The 27,382-nt window shown below is 41.7% G+C and overlaps 1 protein-coding gene across 1 annotated transcript in view; it reads left to right on the top strand.

The window, feature by feature from the left end:
* The window catches only part of abca2 (ATP-binding cassette, sub-family A (ABC1), member 2), a 219,926-nt gene that overhangs the window by 124,256 nt on the left and 68,288 nt on the right, over positions 1 to 27,382 (top strand). Inside the window, exons 17-29 of the mRNA XM_008277032.1 lie at positions 386 to 488; positions 2,158 to 2,272; positions 11,517 to 11,707; positions 12,146 to 12,296; positions 12,451 to 12,655; positions 12,753 to 12,917; positions 17,416 to 17,596; positions 18,029 to 18,241; positions 20,681 to 20,877; positions 21,047 to 21,220; positions 23,458 to 23,654; positions 25,393 to 25,513; positions 25,633 to 25,923. Of these exons, the coding sequence (XP_008275254.1) occupies positions 386 to 488; positions 2,158 to 2,272; positions 11,517 to 11,707; positions 12,146 to 12,296; positions 12,451 to 12,655; positions 12,753 to 12,917; positions 17,416 to 17,596; positions 18,029 to 18,241; positions 20,681 to 20,877; positions 21,047 to 21,220; positions 23,458 to 23,654; positions 25,393 to 25,513; positions 25,633 to 25,923 (2,304 nt within the window). The remainder of the gene's footprint in view (positions 1 to 385; positions 489 to 2,157; positions 2,273 to 11,516; positions 11,708 to 12,145; positions 12,297 to 12,450; positions 12,656 to 12,752; positions 12,918 to 17,415; positions 17,597 to 18,028; positions 18,242 to 20,680; positions 20,878 to 21,046; positions 21,221 to 23,457; positions 23,655 to 25,392; positions 25,514 to 25,632; positions 25,924 to 27,382) is intronic.

Here is a 27,382-nt window from a genome sequence, read left to right on the forward strand (position 1 = left end):
AATATACAGATACATAAGAATATAAAGGAAACTAAACACAGAACTGACATAACGAGGCCAAAAGAAATTAACAAGGCCAAAGAACTACAGCTAGGGATCACATGTCCAGGAAACAGATATGGATGCCAACACAGGACAAAAGGCTGACTAACATGAATCAAATACAAATCAACAGAATTTTATGTGTATAAAACTGGAGACCACTGAATTAGGATATTTTAAGAGAAATTTTTAATGCTACTGTATTGATTTCATATAGTTGCTTTTTGTGTGAATTAGCTTTAGTGAACTATAATTTGTGTCCGCCCGATGGATACAAGTTAATCAGCCTGTTTTAGTTTTGTTCAGTCTGTCCTAATTTCTGTCTTTTTTAACTTCCCTCCAGATATGATAGAAAGAGCCATCATCAATACGTTTGTGGGCCATGATGTGGTAGAGCCTGGTAACTACGTTCAGATGTTTCCCTATCCATGTTACACCAGAGACGAGTAAGGAAATCATTTTGTATTTAGAGATACAGTGACAATACAAAGTATTTAAACCTCATGGAAGTTTGATCCTTTTACTGCATTTCAGCACTGAATGACAACAGATTTTTTTTTTTTTTTAAGTTTTGTCAATTAATTAAAAATATAAAACATAAAATAATCCATTGTTTAAGTATTCACACTCTTAAAGTCAGTATTTAGTAGATGCACCTTTGGTCGCCCTTGGTTGTCTCCCAGCCCCCCACGACCCTAGTGAGAATCAAGCGTTGTATAGATAATGGATGGACCTTTGGTCGCAGCATTAAAACTGTGTGGATAGGTCTCAGCCTTGCACATTTGTGCAATGCAATTTTACTGGGCAAAGCTGTTTAAACTCTGTCAGATTGCATGGGGGTTGTGAATGAAGAGCCCTTTTCAAGTCCAACCACAGATTCTCAATTGGCCCTGACTCAGCCAATCAGGAACAATTACAGCGTTGCCTTTAACACATTTCTGTGCAGCTTTGGCGGAATGCTTCAGGTCATTGCCTTGCTGGAGCTTGTTCTCTAGCATTTCCTTCTACTTTGCTGCATTAATTTTACCCTCTACCTTTACAAGCATTCCAGAGCCTGGTGCTCAGAATCATCCCCACATCATGACTCTGCTACCAATGTGATTCATGGTGGAAATAATGTGTTTGTGATGATTTGTAGTGTTTGGTTTCCACCAAACATAGCACATCGTCTGAAGGCTAAACAAGTCAATTTTGGCCTCATCATAACAAAAACCACTTTTTTAACTGTGGCTTGCTCTTGGCCACTCTGAAAAATATTTGACAGGTGAAGGATATGGGCAAGAGTACTCCTTCACTAGTCTTTTTGCTTCACTGTTTTTGTGGACAGCCTGCTCTAGATGGATTTACACATGTGCCATATTCTTTTCACTTCCTAATGATGGATTTAACTGTACTCCAGGAGATACTCAGTGACTTGGAAATTGTCTTGGATTTCTCCTTGACTTATGTTTTTCAACAATCTTTTCAAGGAGTTGTTTGGAGTGGTATGTTATTTTCATGATGTAGTTATAGCCAAGAGAAGTCATTCACCAGTGACTGGACCTTCTAGACATGTTCCTTTATACCACATTCGTTTGAGACAAATTTATTGTTCACAAATGTCACTAATTTATTGACTTTTAGCACCTTGAATTGGTTGCATCTATTTTGGATAAAATGAGTCACATTGAAGCAATTACTGATTCTACATTTTGTGTTTTTAATTAATTGACATTACTTTATAGAAATCTGTTTCACTCTGACATGAACTAGTGTTTTTTGTAAATTCTTCTTGAAATTGACCATGATTCAATATTGAAAAGCAACTCCCAACGGGAGTAAATACTTTTTATAGGCACTATAACAAATTTAGTATTGTATCCGTCACATGCTTTTTTGTGGTTCATTTTAGGTTAGAATGTTTAGCAAGGCACTGAAATGCATGCAATTTAAAAACATGTATTTTAAGCTAATACATTGTGTTGTTAATTTTGGACAAACACACTTTATATATCATCACTGTTTGTATGTGTGAGAAAATCCAAAAATCCTGTGCATTTGAAATGCAGTATCGTCTAAAATTGTGTCTATTTGGTCTATAACTAATAGATTGTGTTCTTGTTGTGTTCTTTTCAGTTTTCTGTTTGTGATTGAGCACATGATGCCTCTGTGCATGGTGATCTCCTGGGTTTACTCAGTAGCCATGATGATTCAGCACATTGTGGCAGAGAAAGAACACCGACTCAAGGAGGTTAGACAGCATGCTCACGTCTATTGTAACTGGCTAACACCTCAGGCTAAATGCAGCTTTCTTTGCCTGACCACAGCTCGTATTTTTGTTATTATTTTTATGTCTAGAAATCTTCTATAGTTTTTTTATTGTCAGCAAAACTCCTGTGCAGACCGAATCCAACAATTAACTTATATTTAGGGTTTGTGTTTTTTATGTGTTTTGGTTTGTTTTTCTTTTAAACTTTTTTGGCACACACTCTGTTGCCCACTGTTTAGGTGTCATTTGATTCCTTTTCAACAGAATAATGCTGAATGTATACTTTATCACAAAACAGTAGTAACGGTAGTTACTAATAAATAAGTGAGTAATTATTAGTATAATTGTTATGGTCACAGTGGCGATACGCACAATGTATTTGATAGACTGAAATTTTAAGTGAGAGATTGTCTCTGTTCGGTTTTGTATTTTTGAGCTAGGTTTGGTGTGGTTTCTCCCGGCTCCACTCCCTTCCCCTTTTTTCTGTTCTCCCTGGTTACCTTTCAGTGTGTGGCTCAGGGCATGGCTTGGCTTCCCACAGCAGTCTGATTAAGCACACCTGCAGTTCATTCCAGATCATCAACTCCTACATTAAACCCTGCACTCCACTCAGGTGCCAGATCGTCCCGTGCTTTTAATACAGCAACAGTGACTGTCCAGCCTCTCCAGTGATTCACCTGAATGTTCTTCTTCCAGTGACTTTGAGATTCCTGTTTTCCTGACTTCTACGGTGTAGATTCTCCTGTGTGCTTTGCTACCCTGCTGCTAATTCAGTTCACCTGTGCTCCAGCGTCCCATGTGCTCAGCCTTCATCTCTCTCTGGATCACTCCACACTGTTTCTGCAGCCGCCCACCATCTAACCAGTCTGTCCTTAGTCTCCATTGCCCTTTGTGAGACCTTTTGTCACAATAAATCAGTCATTTCACTACACTGCTTTCCGTGTCTGCAGTCTTGGCCAAACCAAAACCAAAATCTGACAGAACGATCTAGCCAGTATGTACCAAGCACAAACTGAATGTATACCTCAGACCAAGGAGCATTTCTAGGGCAGTACGAGACAGTCCTGTGGGAGTTTATGGACACTATCCATGGACTGGCTTTTAGTGTGTCAAAGCTCGTTGGACAGATGGACCATGTGGCCGTTCAAGTCTCTATGAGTTGTGATCATATCTAATCCAGCAAGATACACTGGTAACTTAGGGACATGCAATCTGTTACTTCACTAGTGCAGTTTAGTGTAACATACTGTACTGACGAGGCTAAAATTGCTTTCATCAAAAGTTTAACTGGTAAACCTTTCTCCTGTGCAGTAGCTGTATCTACTAATAATTCTTCAGTGTGTCAGTCTCTAGAATCATTTACTGCTGAAATGCATAAGATTTCTGAAGACATTCAGACAATATGACAAATCGATGATACGAGATGTCATCTGTAGATGATTTAGTGTCTCTCGCTATCTTTCTCAGATAACTGTTTCCGAGAGAGACATACAGAGAAGTTAGACAGACAGGCCCACACACACTTCTCTCCTCGCCAAGCCATCCCTGCAACACATCTCTTCTCCTTTCCTGGACACTCCCTCATCTCCTGCTCTACTTCCTGCACCTCCATTTTCGCCAGCCTCAGGAAAGCTCATGCACCTAGGGAAGACAAAGTTATTAACTGCCGAGATGCTTTGCATGTACTGTGGACTCTCCTGTCATTTAATGGCCAAATGTCCCTCTGCCAAAAGACCATTAGCTATCAGGGGGGCACCGACTTCCAGTTCTCCATCACCTGCTGTCCCACTGGTGCTGTTTGGGGACTCTTCCTGACCCCAAAGACATTTTTGCCCCATGTGGCACACCTCACAGCCCCTATTAACCTCCTCTTCTCTCCTCTTCTGTTTTCTGTCATTCACACTATCTACACTCAGCCGTTCCCTCTAGCCCCATTAACTCTTCCAACTCTCCTCAGACCGTACATCTTTCCTGTGTCTTACCCAACTACCATGACCTTCACACTGTTTTTAGTAAGGACTTGGCCCTATCACTTCCTCCTTATCAACCTTATGTCTTTGCTATTGACTTGCTCCCTGGTACCCCACTAACTGTCTAGTAAGTTTTACAACTTTTCTAAACTTGAATGTGAAGCTATGAAAAAATACAGTACTAAAACCCAGGCTGCTGATCTCATCGGTCCCTCCTCTTCTCATGTTGGTACTGGCTTCATCTTTGTTTACAAAAAGAAGAAGACTCTGCACCTCTGCATATATTACAAAGGACATCATGAAATTACTATTAAGAACAAGTATCCTCTCCCTCTCATAGACTCAGTTTTCAGTTTATTTAACCAGGCGTCCATCTTCGCCAAACTGCATCAAAGGAATAAAAATAGCAGTCCTCTGTCAATGGTTCACAGGCGACTGTAAGCTGCACCCCTGCACCTTCTTTCCTCACTGGTTGTCCCCAGTGGAGCGAAATTACAGCACTGGAGATCGAGAACTAACTGCAATGGTTTTGGCCCTCCAAGAATGGAGGCACTGGAGGACTGGAGGACTCTACTCAGTCTGGACTGACCACGAAAAACCTGTCCTACCTGTGCTCAGCTTGCAGGTTGAACTCTCACCAGGCTCAGTGAGTTGTGTTCCTGGGAAGGTGGAACTTTACTCTCACCTATTGCCCTGGATCCCAGAATATTAAGACCGACACCCTTTCCCACCAGTTTGTGCCTTCTAAAGAGGATTTGTCTGTGGAAACTATTCTTCCTCTTTTGTGTGTGATTGGAGTGGCCAGGTGGGAGAATTCAGTAGGATCTCCTCTTGATCATCTGATTGTTCCTCAGTCTGTCAGATCTTCTGTGCTCCATCACTTTCCCAAGATCAACTACCACCAAAGTTTTCATAGAATCCTTTCCCTTCTGCGAGTGGAGTCAGCTCTCCACTGTGTCACATCCATTTTTGGTTCCTTCCCACCTTTGCCAGCTGCTTGCTCAGAGGGAGTCCAAAGACAACTTTGGATTGTTAGGTTCTCTGTTTAAATTTGTATGGTCTATACCTTACCATGTTAAGTGCTATGTGATGACATATGTTGTAAACTGCGCTATACACCTACCCTCACTGGATCATTTTGCAGAGCAATATGGAATTGTATCTCACTGGTCTAGACAAATTTTTTAAAAATTACACACATCTGGATCACCAAGCTTGAAAAAGGACTGCATATGCTGGCAACATCAGAAACAACAGACAGAATAGGCTGCACAAGGTCACTTTAAATGTTTTCATTTGAAGTGCCAGTAAACAAAACAAATAATCAGTATAAACGTACCTGCCAGACCCCTCATGTGATCCATTGCAAATACTTTGCTGATACAAGCAAATATTCACTGTTCACAAATACATAGTGGCTATTTTCAGTATGGGTTTTAAATTGTATATATATATATATATATTTTTTTTTTTTAGAATTTTAAATTCTAAAAAAATGTGTCCACTAGTTTACAAAGAACATTTTTTGAACAACCCATTTTCAAGATTTGATCCAATCCAATAGCCAAAATCTGATCTCTACCTCAGAACCGCTGGGCCCTGGACGGTAGCCAGTGGTCTTACCCACACCTACCCTAGACTGTTTAGAAGAGAGACTGTTCTCTGTGGACCAGGCAATGATGATGAAAGAGTGAATCAGACTGATGAGTAAAGGAAGAATTTTTTCCCCTTCTGGCCTGGAGTGGAAGATGTTACGAATAGTTCAGGAACTCAGGCGCAGACGACAGAAACATGGCAGACGACAGAGACATGGCAGACAGACGAATAAATCTGGAAGTGAATTTATTTACAAAGCACGGTGCAAAAATTTACAGTGAAACAGAAACACTAAGAGACTAAATGGTAAACTACAACCAGAGCTAACGAAACAGACTGACAGGAAAACAACAAACCTAAACATGAGTGTTATCTAGCGATACAGCTGACGGACGGACGGAGAAACCAGCTAAACATAAACCCGGTACAACCGAGCACGGAACAGCAAACAATAAACACAAACTAAACTATAAACACTATTTACACTATATATAAAACTTATGGTTGACTGTCATCTGACGGAGCAGTGTAGGGAAAAGGGAAGGGGGGTCCAGGCTGATGGGAGCAGGAGATGAGGGGCTGTAGGCAGCTGAGCACGCAGCAGACTGAGGTGGAATTATCTCCGCTCTTCGTCATGCAGCTGGGAACAGCAGACTGAGGTGAAATTGTCTCCGCTCTTCGTCATACAGCTGGGGACAGCAGACAGGCAGGTGAAGGTCGGACTGAAGGCACAACTGACAAGATTCAGACTCAGACAGGGCTGGAACTGACGGGTTCAGCAGACAAACTGGAGAACGGTCCGGCAACGCTGGTGGATTCTGCTGCAGCTTATGAAGGGCAGGTGTTGGCACCCAAGCTCCCGCCGTAATCACGGTGATTGCCAATACCTGCTGCCACCAACCGTTGCCGCCCCAGGGCACATCCTCCTGCAGGGATCAGGCTGAGTGGAGGAGAGAGATTGACTGCCAGCACGCAGGTCTCAGAGTTGGGCGTGACAGAAGAAGCCTTCCATATCAACAAAGGCCCAAGCTTTGGACCACTAGGGGAAAAATACAGATGCTACTGATGTATAATATATATGCATGCAAATTATACTAATGATTGTTACCATGAGCATCTCTGTCACCACAGCAGTAACTGGACCAGCAGCAATATTATTAGTAATAATAACAATATCTAAATGATTGGGTAAATATACTACACTGTATTGAGTGCCATGCTCCATCGTTTAAGGATTAAACAATGTTTAGATAATGGATATATTTTTAAATGTAATGTATAGCGTGCTATAAAACCACTCAAATTCAATGGCACATTGATTTTGGAATCCAGCAGAGATTCAGTGCATGTCCATGACAGGATTATGTCCCTGTTACACAAGTGATTGATTGATTACATTGTAACCTTGGTTCTCTGAGTGAAGAGACTATCTCTCCACCAATTACATATTTTCTATGTACAGGGAATGACCCCTCTGCTCATCAGGGTATATGGATACTTCTCTAAGACACCCGGTCAAGCCCCACAGGTTACCTCTAAAGCACCTGTGCCGGTGTAAATTCACTGATAGTTTTGATCAAAACATATCTCTGAAAGTGACAAAAGTGGACTGAGATGACCATGTGGCTAGTGCACATATGGCAGTGAGAGAGGCTCCCCGCCACAGGGGCCCACATGGTTGCCCCAACACAAGGTGAGTGTGCTCAGACCCAGGATGTGACTGACGTACCTGGGAGACACACATCACTTGAATGGTGTCCACAATCCAGGGCAAAAGCTTGGACAGGGCATGGTTAAAACTTGTGCTGGTCCTCGTGGTCTTCTCTGGAACAGGCAAGTGACTACCGCTCAACTGACTGAGACAGGTGAAATTCAGATGAAGCCTTTAGCCGGAATGCCAAGTCGCTCTGGCAAAAACCTTTGGCAGTCGCCATTAGCCTGACAGAGGCTGTGGCCAACAGAAATGCAGTTCTACAGAAAACCCACTTGAGATCAGCAACAAGAGTAAAAAGAGGGGAATGCCAAAGCACATTACAGACTATGCCCAAGATCCATAGAGGGAATGGGATCTAATTCTGTGTTGCCACCACACCTCGCAGGGTAGTGGCAGACTTCCGTGTCTCCAGCTAAGACAGCACAAACAGCAGGAGTCCCTGGGCTGCTGAATAGAGGTCTGGCTGCTGAAGTCCACATCAAGTGGTAAATGCCCCTCTTACCATAAGGTAGAAAGCTCTTGTGGAAGTCGACCAGGCCTGTTACATAGTTCTCACCACAGGCTTTGACAAGCCTATGGGCAGGAACTTGTTCCTCTCAGAGGCCAGGCTGCCAATCTGAGCCCAGCCAGGAAGGGATAAAACAGGGTCTGGTTAGCCTAAGACAGCAGGTCTTTTTCAAAGTGGAAGCTTCCAATGTGTCCCATTTGAGGGAGGTGCATGGCTGGGATCATGGCAAGTGATGCCAAAGAGGAGCCACCAAAATCAACCTCACTCATTCTGCATCCTTGGAAGAAGGGACTAGAGCAGCATGAAAGGACAGAAGGCTCAAAATAGACTACCAGGCCACGTGTGCCAGGGCATACCATACCAGAAGTGGATCATCATTTCATGAGGGAAAAGAAGAGTCCACAATATGTAGACTCTCTGGAACTGAGAAGGTTGAACTTTTGCCCCAAAAAAGCAACATAAATTCTCCTTAGCCCCCTGAGGATGGAGTCATTACTTGGTCTTGCCATGACTTTTGCTGCCGTGTTCAGAGTTTTTGGCATGTGTGACTCTGAGCAAGCAGAAGAGGGGGTGAACCTTCTGCCACAGTGTTGTTGCCAGTCTGCCTATTAATAGGTGCTGTGGTCACAGTGCTGTCTTTCCTGACAATGACAAAGTGACCTTACAACCTTGGCAGGAACTTCCGGAGAGCAAGGAACTCTACACTGCAGGACGTTACACACTGGGTCACCTAAAGCAAATCCAGAGTCCGTTGACCCCTGAAGACAGTATAGATCATGCTTCAGCCTACTGTGGAGGCATCTGTGAAGACCAGCTGGCAGTGGACCACAGCTGGTAAAGCACCTAGCAGGGACCTCACCAAACATATTAGGTTGTAACACCACGGGCAATGCGCTGTAAAGGTGTCACAGTGATAGTGAATGCCTCTCTTTATTCCGAGGGATGCTAGAGTGACTAGGCTGGAACAGAGTTTACTTTCTGCTGCTAGCCAAAATCTGTGCTCAACACAGACTACCAGTGAGCGTGTGAGTGGACCACCACAGCAATATGCTTCAGGGGCATTCAGGCATCAGCAGAGAGATTTAGCAATTGAGCAGTTTAGCAGCAGTTTGAGTAAAAGGTCCCAGTCTCCGTACTTGGGCTGGGTTAGCCAAAGGTGGCATCTAGCAACCCAGAAATATGCTAATGCTCTGCCTGCACTTTAATAATGGGAGAGAGACGTGAAGGGCCATGCCATGCTCATACACCATATTAAAACCCCCAGAACCTTCCAGCACCTCATGATACAACTGATGAAGGGTGAGGGACACAATGGGTTTCAATGGGCTCCAGCCAAATGAGCCTGCATAGCCATAGTTTTGTTTTGCTCTGCAAGCATGCCATCCATGGAATTCCTGTTAGGGCAGGTGGCTGTGCCCAGAAATACCCAATACCCAATACCTTTCTTGAAATTACTGCCCACAGGACAGGTCATTCTCTCTCTACATCCACATTCTCTCACTCTTCTTTCTACTTGGCCACCTTCAACCCTGGAGTGAAAGTATAAAGGGAATCTCTATGAGGCTGGACTGCTGTGGGCTCCACAATGGGGTGGCCTGGGTGCCGTGTCAAGACCTTGAACACTCCCCTTTTTTGTCTTTAGTGGTCTCCATCTCTTTTCCTGTTTTTGCTCTTAAAATGCAGAAAAACAGGGGAGCCTGCATTCATTACTCCAAAAGCTGGGCTTGTCTGGTGCGTGCAGGCATCATGAAACAGTCCATGCAAGACTGTGGGCTCTCTCTGGATAATAGTGTACATTGGGGACCCAAACACACCCAACATTCAAAGCATGGAAACTCCACAACCCATACAAAAATGTCCCTGGTGGGTTGCCAAAGTAAAAAAAAAAAACGAACAAAAAAAAAAAACAATACTATCACACAGTCACAACTTTTCAGGGGGCTAGCAAGAACACAGAGTTGCTCACTTCCTTATTTACAACCAGCTATGTTGGGATTCAGTTAACTTCAAGCTAAGTTGACTTAAACTCCCACTTTTAGCCAAGGTTAAGTCTGCACTCTCAGCACAGTGTCCCACCAAGCACGTTAGCTGCCCTGCAGCAATATGTTGTATTGGGATTACAGCCACAGAACCTGGAGAGAAAAAGGAATAAATCTGACAAAACCTGAACAGGGAGAAATGTTGAAAGTAGTACAGATTATCACACTGCACCGTCACATCTCCTGAGAGAAGATCAAATCATAAGTTAATTCACACCAGCACAGGTGCTTTACTGGTTACCTGTGGGGCGTGACTGGGCAAGCTGATGTGTCTTTAAAACTCCATATACCCTGATGAGCAGGTGAGGTCATTTCCCAACACCCTCATTGCCATGCATAATATACAACGGCACCCAACATATTCTTGTTGATATGCTTCCAATCACAAGGATTAGCATTTTGAGATTCCATTGCAGTGATATATTACCTCAGGGATCAGGGAGTTCAAAATCACTGTGCAAAGAACTGTTTGGAACCCACACAATGTAAACTCCTTCTTTGTCATGCTATCAGTGGAAAGAATTTCCAGTGGAAAGATCTCTTGTTGCTACACTTGGGAAAATATATGTCACTCAGAAGTTGCTTGAGCCTTCTTGGACTCAAATCAAATCAAGTTGATTGTCATTTTGCTGTACATACACAGTTGTAAGATGAGACAGTGTTTCTTCAGGATCATTTAATTAGTACGTTTTGCAGAATGCACCTCTGGAATAGGCAAGACACTAAACGTTCACTCTCGCTGTCTCCTGAAGGGGCCACTGCGTCCATGCATGCCGCCATCACGTTTAACATGGCGAACCTCTTCAGGTCCTGGTAGGTCTTTAGGGACACAAAGGCGCACACCATGGTGTGACGACGGTGAAGCTGCAGATGCTGCCCAGAACTACCTGCCTGTCTGTCTGCCTGGAGTAATGTCATCCCCTCCAGCTATATGGCTGTCTGGGATGTTATCCTGGAGCCATGTTTCTGTAAAAGCAAACACACAGCAGTCTTTCAACTCTCCGCGGGCTTCTCCCAGCAAACGTAGCTCGTCCAGCTTGTTGTCAAGGGAGCGGATATTGGAGAGTAGAAGCGATGGTCCTGCTGGGTCTGGAGGGGTTAGCCTTTAGCCAAGTATGGATCCCGGCTCTCTTCCCCCTCTTTTGTTTTTGTTTGTATCATTTGTGCTTGACTCATGCCTTTAGTTACATTTATAGTGTAATAGGTGTGTCTCATGATGAGTGATTTCCAGTGTTCAGGTTGTATGTCTACCTCTGTCACTAATGGCCCTTCAAGCACTCAACAATCTCCTGTCAGTGTTCAGTGGTTGATCTAGGTCTATTGTAGATTAGTTTTACATGGCATGTAGGCCAATGTTGTTAAAAACTTTAACATGCAAACATGGTACCACTCCCTTTAGGTGATGAAGATGATGGGTTTGAACAATGCTGTTCACTGGGTGGCTTGGTTCATCACCGGTTTCGTCCAGCTGTCTATCTCTGTTACCGCTCTCACAGCCATCTTGAAGTATGGCCGGGTATTGCTCCACAGTGACCCCTTCATCATCTGGCTCTTCCTCACCATCTACGCCGTGGCCACCATCATGTTCTGGTGAGATCCCCAGATTTCACTAAACCAGCCATGACAGAATTCTTAATTTCTCAAAATGTGTTTGTTTCCACAGACCAGGAGCTGACTGTATAATTTAGTCATGTTTACTTCATGGTAACTGTTTTGCTCTTTGGATTTTCTTTACATTCTTCATTTCTGTTTCTATTTGCCTCTTCCCTTTGTCTACTGTGCTTAACTATTTGTGTCTCCCAGAATGTCTATGTGCACATAATGTGTCTCTCTTTTTGGTTAGTTTCTACTTTGTTTAGCAGTTACTTACCTCCTCTGTCTCTACTCTGCATGCTTCCTACATGTGTTTTCCCACCATTTATAATTCTGTGTGCGCGTGCGCGCATGCGTAGGTGTACAAATGTGCCTGCAAGTGTATGTGTTTGTTTGAAGATATAAGCCCATGTAATGTTCTTTCCTGTTTTCCAGTTTTTTGGTGTCAGTAATCTACTCTAAAGCTAAACTTGCTTCAGCCTGCGGTGGAATCATCTACTTTCTCAGCTATGTACCCTACATGTATGTGGCCATTCGGGAAGAGGTGGCCCATGATAAGATCACTGCCTTTGAGAAATGCATTGCTGTAAGGCCTTTTTCCCCTTTTCCTGTTTTTTTAAATCTATCTGTCTTTGCGGTCTGTTTATAAAATATTTTTCATGTGCTGTCACTGACGTATTTCTTAGATAATCCAAATGATGCTAAGGTGAATAAATTCTTGCTTCCACTGTCATTCTCAGTCTCTGATGTCCACCACAGCCTTTGGCCTTGGCTCCAAGTATTTTGCTTTGTATGAGGTAGCAGGTGTTGGCATCCAGTGGCGGACTATTAGCCAGTCACCAGTAGAAGGTGATGACTTTAACCTGGGTCTCTCCATGATGATGCTCATCATTGATGCTGGAGTGTACGGTGTGCTTACCTGGTACATAGAGGCCGTGCATCCAGGTGGGAAATCAGTGCCCTGTCAAGCCTCACTATCCTGCTCTCACGTTTTATCATATCTTTGGACTAATTAGATAAAAATGTTTTCCCTGTGTTATAGGAATGTATGGGCTGCCACGCCCATGGTACTTTCCCTTGCAGAGGTCCTATTGGTCAGGCAGTGGGCGTGTTGAGACCTGGGATTGGCCGTGGTGTGGAGCGGGGGCTGCCAGACTCAGTGTGATGGAGGAGGATCAAGCATGTGCGATGGAGCAACGGAGGTCTGGTAGGAACATATGTATTTATGGCCGATAAAGAATGAAACAACATGAACTTACTAACATTAATTCCTTAACTATTTAGCTGTAGTGAACTCTCAGTGAACTTTTGTCAATGTTGAAACCCTTAGTTTAGGCCAACCACACATTTTGGGTAATACTAAACACTGCATGTCTGTTCAGCAAATATGAGGCTACACCAAACAGCAGGTTAGCTTAGCTTGCTAAAAAGATAAGATATGCCTACAGTATAACCACAGCAGGGAAGCTTGCATTGTTACAGCAGCAAAAAATAAACAAGAAACATACATACAATGCATTATGCAGTACAGTTGGTATTGTACATATTCTCTATATGAAAAAAATCAGATTTTGCACAGATTTCTTTTGAGTTGCACAGGGATATTCAATAGGTACAAAAACATCACATAGACTGTTACATACGTAGAAGCAATATATACGTATATGTCCATTAGTCTTTAGTCATTAGTCTTCCATTAGTCTTTTAAATATACAAAATATATATAATGCACAGATTTGAGTGCACTGATGTTACACCAGAGTGAAATATGACAGTTTTTCTATATATTCTACTGGGAGCAGTGCTGGATGTGCAGTCTAACAGTCGCAGGAAGGAAGGATCTGCGATTTCTCTCCGTAACAAACAGTATGTGAAGCAAGCTGTCAGAAGAAGAAGCTGCCCAGTGCCATCAGAGTGTCCTGCAGGTAGTGGGATGTGTTCTCCCACAAGGATGACAGATTAGACAGCATCTTCCTGTTTCCCGCCACCTCCACTGGGTCAAGGGGACATCCCAGAACATGGTCTCCTTTACCAGCTTGCTAAGTCTTTTCCTGTCTGCTGTAGAACTTTCGCTGCCCCAAAATGACAGATGTCACTACAGTCAAAAAAAGGACCTCAGGAGCACTCCCTGCACTACCAAAAGACCTGAATCTGCTCAACAGTTACACTGTAAAGCCAGATAAGTTGAGTTTACTTTTAAAAATTCAGGAAACTGGTTGCCCTAAAAAATTTAACATTTGACTTAAAAACTTGAAAAAGATGGATATGCTTTTTAAAGTAGTACTAAATAAATTAAATCTTTTGTAAAAGCAATAGCTTTGCATAATGATTACACTCATAATTACAAGGTTATTGCACTAATTTACAATTTAGTTTAACTTTTTTTGTTAAATCAATGGCTTCACATAATTCTTAATCTCAAAACTACACGGTCATTGTACTAAATGACAAGGTGATTTCACTCAAAATTACAAATATTAACTTAATGTCCATTAGTCTTGTAAATGTCACATGCATATGCAATTTAGATTTTTCCATTTCTTGCTCCCAAAAAATGGTAGTAAAGAACAGAAGCAAATAACAAAATGGCATTCGCCTGTTTTTTTTAAACTTTACAGTCTATGGGCATAACTTAAACAGTAAAGCACACAATGTGAATTCAGCAGAACTATTTAGAACATTTTACCCTTTTTAACACAATTATTTACCAATTTCAACTCTTTTAACACACTTTTTAATCTCTCTGAAACTTTTAATTTGATACGTTTTTAACCTTTAACTCTAATGTCATGAATTATGTATATAAAAGATGGATTTAAACTCTTGTTGAAGCAGCTGCAGCTTGTTGGAAGTACAAAAATGTTCGATCATTTCTACGACTGCTGCTTTAAACAAACATTTTTTTAAAACTCAGATTTCACTTTTTCCTGCTGATTCACATCTAAACTCTTCAATCAGTGCACAGCTGAGCGCGGCTGCGTTTACATTCAGGTACAAAGATACAAAAACAACAACAAATTATATATCCACTGCATTTGTACACAATTTCAATCATAAAGATTCTATAAAACATCAGTATTTTAAAATTCAACGAGATAAATGACTTCATTAGCACAATGCCATGTGATTGGTGATATTTACCACATTTTAACTCTTAACAGATCACAGTAGTATTTCCATTTAACCTGTCATGTACACAGTGATCTTCTAATGCACATTCTAGCCTATCAAACTATAACTTCAGTGTACTGCAGTATTTACGCTTAGAAATTAAGTCTTGTGAAAAATGGAGCACACCTACATCCGCTCATAGAAAACACCGCACAGGGAAAAAAAATCACTTGGTTTCATCTTGGACAAATCTGACATTGGAACGCCCTAGTTTACTCTTTTTAAAGTCATTTTTGGTTGTATGCCGGTCTGAGCATGGCAGTCACCAACAGCAGCTATCTCAGCCTGCAGTGTGGGACTTTCGGGGAACATCTGAGTCTATCAAAAAGAAAATGTTCAGCAAGTCATATGTTTTGCCTGTGACAAGGTGGGTAGTGCGACCAAATGAGAAACTTGGTCACACCGGTAAAAAAAAAAAGGTCTGGAGTCCTATGTGGATTTCCGTGTGACACAAGCTTTGTTCGGTGAACGGCTTCATATGGAGGTGCCAGATTGGAACCAACTAAGCACTGGCACTAGCACTGGCATAGAACTAGCACCTGGTTCTTTTTGGTGGAAAAGGGGTATCTGAGTTCTCTGATGTTTGGTTTGGTGCGTTCTCTTTTTGTCTCTTTTTTTTTTAGTATGCAAATTTTGTCCTCCCACAGTGTTTTGTGCTGGGTCCTGAAGTGGCAAAGCTTTACATGACATCAACATGTTGCAATGGAGGATTCTGTCTCTCCTGCACCACGTTCAGGTTTTACCTCATTAACAGGGCTGGCTTTCCCCTTTTCCCCTTTCAGACCACAATATGGTATATGTATCCGATCTGGAGGCAAGAGCGAGAGAGTGAACGTGCAGAAATCCAGCCTATTTATAGGCGGAGCAGTAATTCCATTAATTTGCGGTAAAAACTCAACTGAACATGCTCACCTGGGAAAACTTCAATATGCACACAAAAAACAAGCTCCAATAAACATAACGAGGGAAAATATGAACAAAAGAAAAGAGTAAAAATGCGCCCCAGCACATGACACAAACACACAAAACAGATTTTAGAAAAACAGTTATTTAGTCCGTGTTGTATGAGACTTTTACTCCAGACTCCCACTGGTGTGCAGCCCCAGTTTTGTAGTGGTCTCCTTATCAGCTGCCCTGCTCACTGGGGTCAGAGTTGGCAGATAGAGATCATTGTAAGAGTGGTGGAGAGTGTCCATAGAAAGAAGAAAAACAGGACTGTTCACACCTCAATGAGAGTCACTGTGCCTTTGAAGTTGTTGTTTTCAAAGTGGTAGTGTCCCATTTGTCATTTCATGCCTCTGCAGGAGGTGTGAGCGTTGCGTCCATGCTGTAAGAATGTGAATGCATCACTATTTATTCCAGTGGAATACCAATGGTGAAGTTGATTGCAACAGGTTCCTGCTATAATCCTTGTTTTTTTTTTTTTTGGGTGACATTAATGGTGGTTCGGAACGAGTGGGTTTCCCCGTTTTGTATAGTGTCCAAGGTGGCAGTTTTATGGTGGGAATAGATCCAGAGCTTAAATAAAAAGAGTGTTTGTTACCTGGTGTGCCCTCTCGCTTGGCATTCCAAAAAGAGCCAAGCTGTGTCCGCTACAAACTTACAGTTTGACACCTAAACAAGGAGAGCGCATGGTGTGATTGATCATAAAGAGGTTATTGACAGCACTATTTTCAGCAGTTCCTTTAAAAGAGTGATTATAAAGAATGGTTTAGTCTTTGTCCTAATGTGAGTTCAGTGGTCCTTGTGGCATTGTTGGTGGGGGTGAAATCCTTTCGATGTTGTTATCAGATTTTTGCCCCCCACCTCCTGCAGGTCAGTACGCATGTGGCAGCCATTTAGTCCTTTGTAGGCCTGAGAGTGACTGGGGGTTTAAGCCTGTCCTATGTTGCTGGTGTCTTCTTGTCTGGAGGTATGTGTTGTGGAATCTGCTTTCTCTTGGCTGCCTTCTGATAGCACAACTTTACACCATCCTGACAGACCTGAAAGGTGGCTTTCTTTACTGGCAATCATCTGGTTTGTTGTCTCTACTTTGTTGATCAAAGTGGACCCTGTCTCAAGTATATTACTGTAAATGGGCAAAACTGGCTCTTTCTCTATCTTAAAATTGATTTTGGCTTGTTGATCCTACATATGGGTTCTTAGTCTAATTGAAAGTGGAATCAGAAATCTAAAAACCTACATAAATAAAACCAGATTAATGAGCATAAAGTGGTAGTGAAAGTCATAGATTCAGCTCTTCATCAATGAGGGTCTGAACTAATTATTTGAAGTTGTAGTCTGGATATGTTTGTGAATCCACAATGACTTGATTTATGTTGCTGCACAAGATTCAGTCCTTACAACCTTCCTACTTAAAAAGTAGTAAAGGCCACTTGGCATGTGACAACAAATTTATTGGATAGGTTAGACTGCTAAGAAAAGAAGTACAAGAGTGCTGAATAAAATTTAATGTTATTTAATTGCTTTTTTTTTGTTAATATGTGAGTCATATTTTTTGTACACTATTTCTCTCTTTCTAATTGGAACTCCAGAAGAGATGCGTGGCATAGAGGAGGAGCCAAGCCACCTGCCCCTTGTGGTGTGTATAGATAAACTAACCAAAGTGTACAAGACTGGCTGCAAACTGGCCCTCAACAAACTGAGCCTCAACCTCCATGAAAACCAGGTGGTCTCCTTCCTGGGACACAATGGCGCTGGGAAGACCACTACCATGTAAGCAGGAGTAGTATACATATGACTGTAAAGACAATAAAAATGTTAAGTTTGCTGAGGGTTTTGATTGTAACCTACAAGTTTTCTTTGTTTTTTGTGCGTGTGTGTGTGCGTTAGCTATTTTAATGACAATCGTGCAACTAAAGTCTTTAAAATAAAAAAATACATAAGCAAAAGCGAATTGACCATTTAAAAAAAATAGTGAAAAAAAAACAATTTACCCAAAAAAAGAAATATCTGAGAGTAACGAGCACATGTTGTAGTTACACAAGAAGCAATAAAGCACAGAGCATCTGGAAAGTGTTTATGAAGAAAAAAAACAACACTTTTAGTTAGAAAGTATTATTAAAATAAACATATCTAATGCTATAAACACAATCACAAAGTAAACCAGTGCTACTTTTATTAACAGCCTGCGCTGTATTTCCATAGGTCCATCCTGACAGGCTTGTTTCCGCCTACTTCTGGCTCTGCAACCATATATGGTCATGATATCCGCACTGAGATGGAGCGTATTCGTCAGAACCTGGGCATGTGTCCTCAGCACAACGTCCTGTTTGACAAGCTGAGTGTGGAGGAGCACCTGTGGTTCTATTCCAGACTCAAAGGCATGGCTGAAGAAGACATACGCAAGGAAATGGACAAGTAAGTATAAGTGCGAGAGCTCTGTGAGCCTTCATTTGACATATGCTGCACATGATTAGCTGTATGATAACATCGTCAAGCCAAGGCTCATGCTATCTATTATCAATACGTTACTAACATTGTAGAGAGCAATACATGTAGTACAGTCCCATTTTGATCCATCAACATGTAAGTGGCCCTGTGCAGTCATGCTGCTCAAAAAAATAAAGGGAACATCTAAACAACACAATGTAACTCCAAGTCAGTCACACTTCTGTGAAATCAAACTGTCCAGTTAGGAAGCAACACTTATTGTGAATCAATTTCACCAAATGGAACAGACAACAGGTGGAGATGAGAGGCAATTAGCAAGACAACCCCTATAAAGGAGTGGTCCTGCAGGTGGTGACCACAGACCACTTCTCTGTTCTCATCCTTTCTGGCCGACGTTTTGTTCACTTTTGCATTTTGTCAGTGCTCTCACCCCTAGAGGTAGCATTAGGTGATGTCTACAACCCACACAAGTTGCTGAGGTAGTGCAGCTCATCCAGGATGGCACATTAATGCGAACTGAGGAAAGAAGATTTGCTGTGTCTCTCAGCACAGTGTCCAAGGCATGGAGGAGACACCAGGGGACAGGCCAGTACATCAGGAGACGTGGAGGGGGGTGTAGGAGGGCAACAACCCAGCAGTAGGACCGCTACCTCCTCCTTTGTGCAGGAGGAACAGGAGGAGCACTGCCAGAGCCCTGTAGAATGACCTCCAGCAGGCCACTAATATGCATGTTTCTGCTCAAACTGTCAGAAACAGACTCCATGAGAGTGTATGAGGGCCTGATGTCCACCAGTGGGGCTTGTGCTTATAGCCCAACACCGTGCAGGGTGACTGGCATTTGCCAGAGAACACCAAGATTGGCAGATTCTCCATTGGCGCCCTGTGCTCTTCACAGATGAGAGCAAGTTCACACTGAGCACATGTGACAGACATGACTGAGTCTGGAGACACCGTGGAGAATGTTCTGCTGCCTGCAACATCCTCCAGTATGACCAGTTTGGCGGTGAGTCAGTAATGGTGTGGGGAGGCATTTCTTTGTAGGGCTGCACAGCCCTCCATGGGCTCGCCAGAGGTACCCTTCCTGGAATTAGGTACCAGGATGAGATCCTCAGACCCATTGTACGGCTATATGCTGGTGCAGTGGGCCCTGGGTTCCTTCTGATGCATGACAATGCTCGGCCTCATGTGGCTGAAGTGTGTCAGCAGGTCCTGCATGGTGAAGGCATTGATGCTATGACTGGCCTGCCCGTTCCCCGGACCTGAATCCAACTGAGCACATCTGGGACATCATGTCTTGTTCCATCCACCAATGCCTTGTTGCACCACAGACTGTCCAGGAGTTGACTGATGCTTTATTCCAGGTCTGGGAGGAGATCACTCAGCAGAGCATCGACCACCTCATCAAAAGCATGCCCAGATATTGTAGGGAGGTCCTACAGGCAGGTGGAGGCCACACACACTAGTGAGCCTCATTTTGACTTGTCTTCAGGAATTTCCACTAAAGTTAGATCAGCCTGTAATGTGATTTTCCACTTCTATTTTGAGTATGATTCCAAATCAAGACCTCCATGGGATAATAATTTGGATTTGTATTGATCATTTTAATGTTATTTTGTTCTCAACACATTCTACTACGAAATGAATAAAGTTTTTCAACTGGAATATTTCATTCATTGAAATCTAGGATGTGTTATTTTAGTGTTCCCTTTATTTTTTTTGAGCAGTGTGGCTCTTCTTGTTTAGATTTGGTTAGCAGTTCAACCATAAATGGCTGAATTACTCTAATGTAAAAAGTTGCCATTGTTTAGTGATTTAAAATGTTTGAGCAGATGTGTAGGTGAGCTGTAAGTTGCTGTGAGTGGGGTGGAGATTAATTTACATATGTATATGTAGATCTACACATTCTAAATGAGGTGTGTCCCATTCACATTTTTTTAGAGTGTGGCCCTAATATGCTGTTATATTTATTGACTTGTGTGCTTCCATTATCCCAAATGTTTCCAAGAATGTTCAAATCCAGAGAAATCCATTATCTTGACCAACAGAGTTTTGTAAAAAACCTCGCGGAGGTTAAAAGTGCAGAGCATTCAGTATGGGGTGCCGAATGTAAAAATTCAGTCACACTTTTCTAGCTGATATATTTTGAATATTTAGCTCACTTTTCTCACATTTAGCTCATTTTCTTCACATTTGAGGGAGAAATTAAATGGTGAATCTAAATGCTAAATCTAAATCTAAATGTGAAATCTAAATGTTAAATCTAAATCTAAATCTAAATGTTAAATCTAAATGTTAAATCTAAATCTAAATTTAAATGTTAAATCTAAATGCTAAATCAAAATCAAAATGCTAAATCTAAATCTAAATGTTAATGTTAATTACGGGTCATACCATGTGTGTGTCCAGGATGATCATTGACCTGGAGTTATCTAACAAGCGCCACAGCTTGGTACAGACCTTGTCTGGTGGGATGAAGAGGAAGCTGTCTGTGGCCATCGCCTTTGTTGGAGGTTCCAGGGCTGTTATCCTGGATGAACCCACTGCAGGGGTGGACCCATATGCTCGCAGGGCCATCTGGGATCTCATCCTCAAGTACAAACAGGGTGAGTGATGACTCAGTACCAGAAGACACAAGTACTCATCTTCAAAAAGTTCAGCTTTAGATGCAACTCTTAAAAGAGTTGTCTGTCCCTGTAAGATTTCTTGCTTGATAACGTTGGCGCAAAGCAGTTACTACGGTATGTGTAAGTGTACATTATACCTCTGTTCCAGGTCGAACGATTCTGCTGTCCACCCACCATATGGATGAAGCAGACCTTCTGGGAGATCGCATTGCCATCATCTCACATGGGAAACTCAAGTGCTGTGGCTCACCACTGTTCCTGAAAAGCACATATGGAGATGGATACAAACTGACCCTGGTCAAAAAACAGAGTGAGAACACAGGTGTGTGGCATACATGTATGTGTGCAGTTAATATGAGTTGTAAATGGTATTTTCCCCATCTGTGAGACTATAAATCACAATGTACACTGCAATGGCCCCAGGCACACTCATTTTGTTTATGTAGTGCCAATTTACAACATATGTCATCTCATAGCACTTGTGATGAAGACCTTTTGATTGTTTTTAAATAGAGAACAGAGAACCCAACAATCAAAAGTTTCCTTTGGATTGGAGGGGTTAGGGTGGGGATAGCAGATGGAGAGCAGACAAACAATTCAAACACAACAATTAACATTTTGGAGGTCAGTAAGGCCAGCGACTGAAGATCAAGGATGTGTAGCTGCAGATCCAGAGACACCAGCAGAGAAAACAAACACAGGACCTCAGAGGAAACACAGAGTAAGTGACATGTAATGGTGGTAAATAACTGTATGGTACACAGAAAGAGGAGAGTATGGAAAAGAAGACCTGTGCATCATGGGAATCCCATGGCTGTCTAAACCTATAGCCTATAGCAGCATAGCTGAGGTCTCGGTCACAACCGGCCGTACGGGCTCCCATGGCCTGCCTGCGTCCAAGATACGTGCAAAATGGTATGTGCCATACAAGTCCGTCTTGCAGAATTTCGAGGTCGCAGACAGCCCGTAAGCACGTAGGGAGGATCTGCTCTCCATTGTGTTGGCATATGGCATTGAAATAAATATTCGTGGAACCATCTCCTTAAATTTAGATACAGCATTATCAGATAGACATCTGCTGTAATGGAACTTTTTGGTGGATGCGCCATAGTCCATTATTGTAAATTCAAATGTAAAAAATGATCAGACAGAATACAGTTTTGTTGAAAAACAGTAGGATGTTCGATTTCTATGCCATATGTCAAAACAAGATCAAGGGTTCTACGAGTTGGTTTATTGACATTTTGGGAGAAGCCAACTGAGTCTAACAATAAACTAAATGCAGAGTTGAGGCTGTCGTTCTCATCATCTATATGAATAGTAAAGTCACCCACTAAAATGACTTTATCTGCACTGAGCACTAAATCAGCTAAGAACTCTGAGAATTCAGATTGAAACTCAGAGTAGGGGGCCGGTGGCCAATATAGAACAACTAACACAACTGTTGAACTTATGTGCTTTCCAATTCAAGTGTGTGAGACGAAGACTAACGATAATTAAGTTTTGGTCTGTGGTTGATTAATAGGTTTGAGTGGAAGATTGCTGCCACTCCTCCCCTTCTGCCTGTCCTTCTAGCTATAGGAATAATAATATGACTGGGGGGAGCTGATTCATGGAGACTAACGTATTACTCATGCTGCAGCCAGGTTTCAGTCACACACATTAAGTCAATATGATGTTCTGTTTTCAGATCATTAACTAAAAGAGAATCTAATATTGAGTAGTTCACATTTAATTGTCCCATTTTTTGATTCTGATGAGGTTGTATTAATTTGGACAAACTTGTTATGAACAGCCCTTCTGTTGTTAATGTTGGACTTGTAAAATCTGGGGGGGCAGACACAATCTCTATAGCATACTGGGAGGGTGACAGCCATAGAGAAGCAGCAGAGAAGTGTGTAAGACTGCGACTCTGCTTCCTGGTCTCACCTCAGGGAAACTCTCCCTCATGTCAGGGTTAACAGACTCAGAGTTTCACTAAACCTGCTTTGTGAAACGGACCCCTGAACTGTCAAGAGTTTGTTTTTTTTTTTACTAAATTTCTCCATATTCCTAGATAAGAGAGCTGCACCGTCCAAAGTGGGATGTAGGTCATCTCTCCTAATGAGACCAGGTTTTCTACAGAGACATTTCCAGTTATCTATTAACCCCACATTGTTTTCTGGGCACCACCTCATCAACCAGCGATTGAATGATGACATGCGGCTACACATGTCATCACTAGATATGTTGTAAAAACCAAGTCACACTGTATATTCTGTGCTTTTTATTTTTAAAACACTGCACATTTTGTAAGCTATTCAGTAGCTGTGAAGAACAGAGCTTGCGTCTCAGCATGTTAATACTGTGTGCTGCTCACTTCTCCTCTAACTTCTCGCCAAACGACTCTTGATGAATTGTCTCCAACATCAGTTCATCTCGATTTAGCTGTTTTTTTTCTTCTTTTTATTGGCAGTATAATGTTTTCTTTGTCTTTACTTTTCTGTCTTACTCTTCTATGTTTCTTTTGAACTGTCCCTCCATTTTCCAACCATTATGTGTTTTCCTTTCATCCTTCAGGCCAGGGCAGCCACATGCAGCCTCCTTCATCTCTGTCTCCATCCTCCTTGCTGTCTCCTTGCTCAGAAGCTCGGGTCACCCAGTTTATTCAGCAATTTGTGGCATCCTGTTTGCTGGTGTCTGACTCCAACACTGAGCTGTCCTACGTCCTGCCTTCTGAGGCCGTCAAGAAGGGCTGCTTTGAGAGGCTGTTTCAGGTTCACATACACAGACACACAAAAGCTTCTTCTGTATGCTCCTCTGTTAGAGGATGAATGTTCATCTTTGGTCTGGCAGGTTCACTTTTATTAGCGTATATGGTTAGGCTGTTTAAGCTCTCCATAACACACTAATGAAACATGATTTAAGCTATGTTGATATGTTTGAGAATCCCCATAAAAGAGTTGTTGTGTAAGTCGTGAGCACCTTTTAAAACTGTTAAACACTAATTTGTGGGTCAGTATTTACAATCTCTTAATCTGAGAAGATGTCTGTGTTCCTGCAGGTGTGATCCCATCGCGAAATTGTCTCTATTTTCTCTATTCAACAAGCTTGTGGACAGTATGTCACGATGTCTTAATGAACTGATCCGTGTCAGGGGTGGCCATACTCAATATGAGTGACTAAGTGACATTTGAAAGAGAAATATTGGACATTCTGATGCATGAAATCCCCTCGAATATGTGTTTCCTGTTAAACTGACCATTGTTGAAAAATGTAATCAAAACCCTCAATTGTATTGTTCCAAACCCTTAACTTTGTTTAAGCCTGAATACACAGTTTGCAAAATTTAATTGTGGTTTAATTTTTACTGTGATATTATTGTATGTACATTGTGATAGCAGTAAAGTTTATAGAAGAACACTTTATCTATCAAAAATAAATCGCATTGTCACAATCGTTACATGATGAGAGGTAAAAAAAAAAAATACTTAAAATCAATTTTGGCTCAGTAAATTTCAGATAACTCACCAGTAAACCTGGTTTGTCGAGATGACCTCCTCCTTCTCCTAACTTGTCAGGAGCTGCTGACAGACAGCAGCTCCAAAGGAACTGAATGGAGATCAAAGTCAGGGTGGATGAAACGGACCACTTGCACACTGCTCACATCTCACTTTAAATGTGGATTCCCAGTTAGGGATTGTGGTTGTGGTTAATATCTGACCAATTCTTGATACTTAGATCACACAATGACAGCTGGAGTAACTTTCCTCTCTGTCATGCCCAGGATTTTTTCATTATTGTTCAGTACAAAGAATTTAAAACATTATTTGTAAGGAAAGAAAATCTTGTGTGTAGATTTATTTCAAAATAGGAAGTATTATGTATGTGGCATTTATCATGATACACGTGTGCAGAAGCTATAGGCACTTTAGATGTTTAAATTCTTATTTATAAAACAATGCCATCAGAGTGGCATCTCAGAACCCCAAACAGCCAGACAGGTATAAAGAACTGCAATAAAATTTGCAATCATTTCCTGGAAAAATATATTCTACACATCAATGTATATTCTCCCGAGAACACTTAATATGTGACCCATCTGCACGAAATCAGTCGCATTGCGCCTGACGGTATGTTACCTGCATGTAGAAAACAAGTAAATGGATCAAACTAAGTAATAAACCCAAAATCAATATTTTGTCATGTGTTAACATAATTTGGGCTGTATCTTGGATATAGTCCAAGGCACAATGCAACTGATTTCGTGCAGATGGGTCACATATATTAGAGATTTGCAGCAGAAACAATTGTCTTTACATTGCAGTCACAACTCTGCATTGGATAAAAATTAAATAAATGTTCTTGAGAGCATCTACAGTAGTGTATAGACTACATTTTTCCAGACGGTGACACATGTATTTTTATCCAGCATGTAGAATTCATCACATGAATGGAGTACTTTTGCATGCTATGCAATAATTTGGCATTGTCTTTTGTTGTGTGTGCTTCCAGGCTTTAGAGCAGAGCTTGGACAGCCTGGCCCTAACCAGCTTCGGGGTGATGGACACCACCCTGGAGGAGGTCTTCCTTAAAGTGTCTGAGGAAGACCAGTCTCTGGAGAACAGTGATGTTGGTAAGGCAATGTTCCCCTCCCTACGAAATTCTGACCTTAGACACGTTTTTAAGTTATTCTTTGGCTCCAAGCCGAGATATTAATCTTCTTCCCATCTCTCTCTGTCTGTCCCTGAGCAGACATGAAGGGTTCCCCAGGGGGGAGCTCAGTGGGGAAATCATCAGTGGGTTCGGGAGGGCTGGGAGAGGCACCAAGTGAGACAGCACCCTCAGTGGAGAATGAGAAGCCAGAGTTGGAGCTGAGTAATCTCGTGATGTGCTCCAGCCTGAGCCAGAGCCAGTCCTCCCTGAAATCCTCCTCATCCATTGGCTCAGTAAGGGGGGATGAAGGAGGACTGTATGCAGACTTCTATGGAGAGTACTGTCCGCTCTTTGACAATGGCCAAGAGTCTGACTCTGCCAGTCAGAGAGGTAAGAAAATGAGACTGAAGATGTGGTCTTGGTATATTAGTGTATCACTTTTTATATTTCTGTGTTTTTGTTTTTACTGCTCAAACTGGGCCTTATGCAATAGCCACTTCTGATATATGAAACTTTTTTTCTCTGTAATAGAATTTATAAAACACAATTGTCAACGCCGCCACTCCAATCTGGGAAAATGCAATTTTATGAATACAATCTTAGATGGATGTTTTCCCTGGGCTTCCAGAGCATGGTGCTATGCATATGATGGCACCAGCAGAGAAATAAGCTCTTGTGGCTGTCACTCTGGGGTGAGTTAATAGGATTATTTCAAGGCCAGGGTTCCTACACATTTGAAATTTCAAAATTCCATACTTTTTCCAGACTTCTCAGTAAAAGAAAATAAAATAAAAGTCAAATAATTTGTGACATTTGAGTAAATAGAGGTGTATCATGGAAATAAATTATGGAATTAATCTTTGTTTTCATTATTCTGAATGTATATGCCATTATGTCACCAAATAATTTCCAGAAGACTATAGCTAGTTAATGTCACTCATACAAATACATAAAAACCAAACCCAGATAAATTCAGTGCACGGCTTTTTTATTTTAAGTTGCACATGAAAAGTTGACCTACTGTACTGTCTTCATCTCTCAAAGCCCTTGAGTAACACAAGGGATGTTCCAAAAGACTTGGCCTCACTGGCGTTCTTAAACATCAAACAAACATTCAGATAGGTTTTAACAAGTAACTATAAATTAAGTCAATTAATACAAAAATAAATTAACAAATCATAAATTTAACAAACTAGAAATTAAAATAAAGAACTACAAAAGGTTGTGCCTCACTGGCATCAAATGCTTCAACATAAAAAATCCTTATAAATACTGTTTAAAAAATGAATTTAAAGTAAAATAAATAATACAGTAAAAGAATGACTTTTGAGACCTGCATGCAAAAATGTAACAAAATGTAAACAGCAGGTATAACATACTTAAACTGACTTGTTTTGACATCAAAAACTCACTACAAAATGCTGTGAGAACCGCTGAGGGACTGTGAAAAAGAACTGACTGGAACTGTCTAATTAACAGACACAGATACATTTACATACATGGACATATACACACAAAGACAGACACACATACATGATGGACATAGACACAAACACACGAAGGCTACTTTGGTTCAGTACAGGTCTGACTTGGACTGCATGGCTAGGCTATACCCTCAAAGTGCCTTCATTTCAGAGATTTTCGTTTCTATGTCTTTGTCATACTGCATTAGCTGTTCTTTGTCTTTAGCAGCTTTCCTGAGGGCATTTGATTTAGCAAGGACAGAGATCTTGTCAGTGGCTTCTGCTTCAACTGCGAGTTCATCTGCTGATGCCAGGAGCGCATTTATGTGTCTGAAGCTTTATTCTTTTCTTCTTGAGTTGGTCAACTTCATCCTGCACCAGAGATG

Source organism: Stegastes partitus, unplaced genomic scaffold (assembly GCF_000690725.1).
Source record: "Stegastes partitus isolate 25-593 unplaced genomic scaffold, Stegastes_partitus-1.0.2 Scaffold86, whole genome shotgun sequence".
Taxonomy (NCBI): Eukaryota; Metazoa; Chordata; class Actinopteri; family Pomacentridae; genus Stegastes; species Stegastes partitus.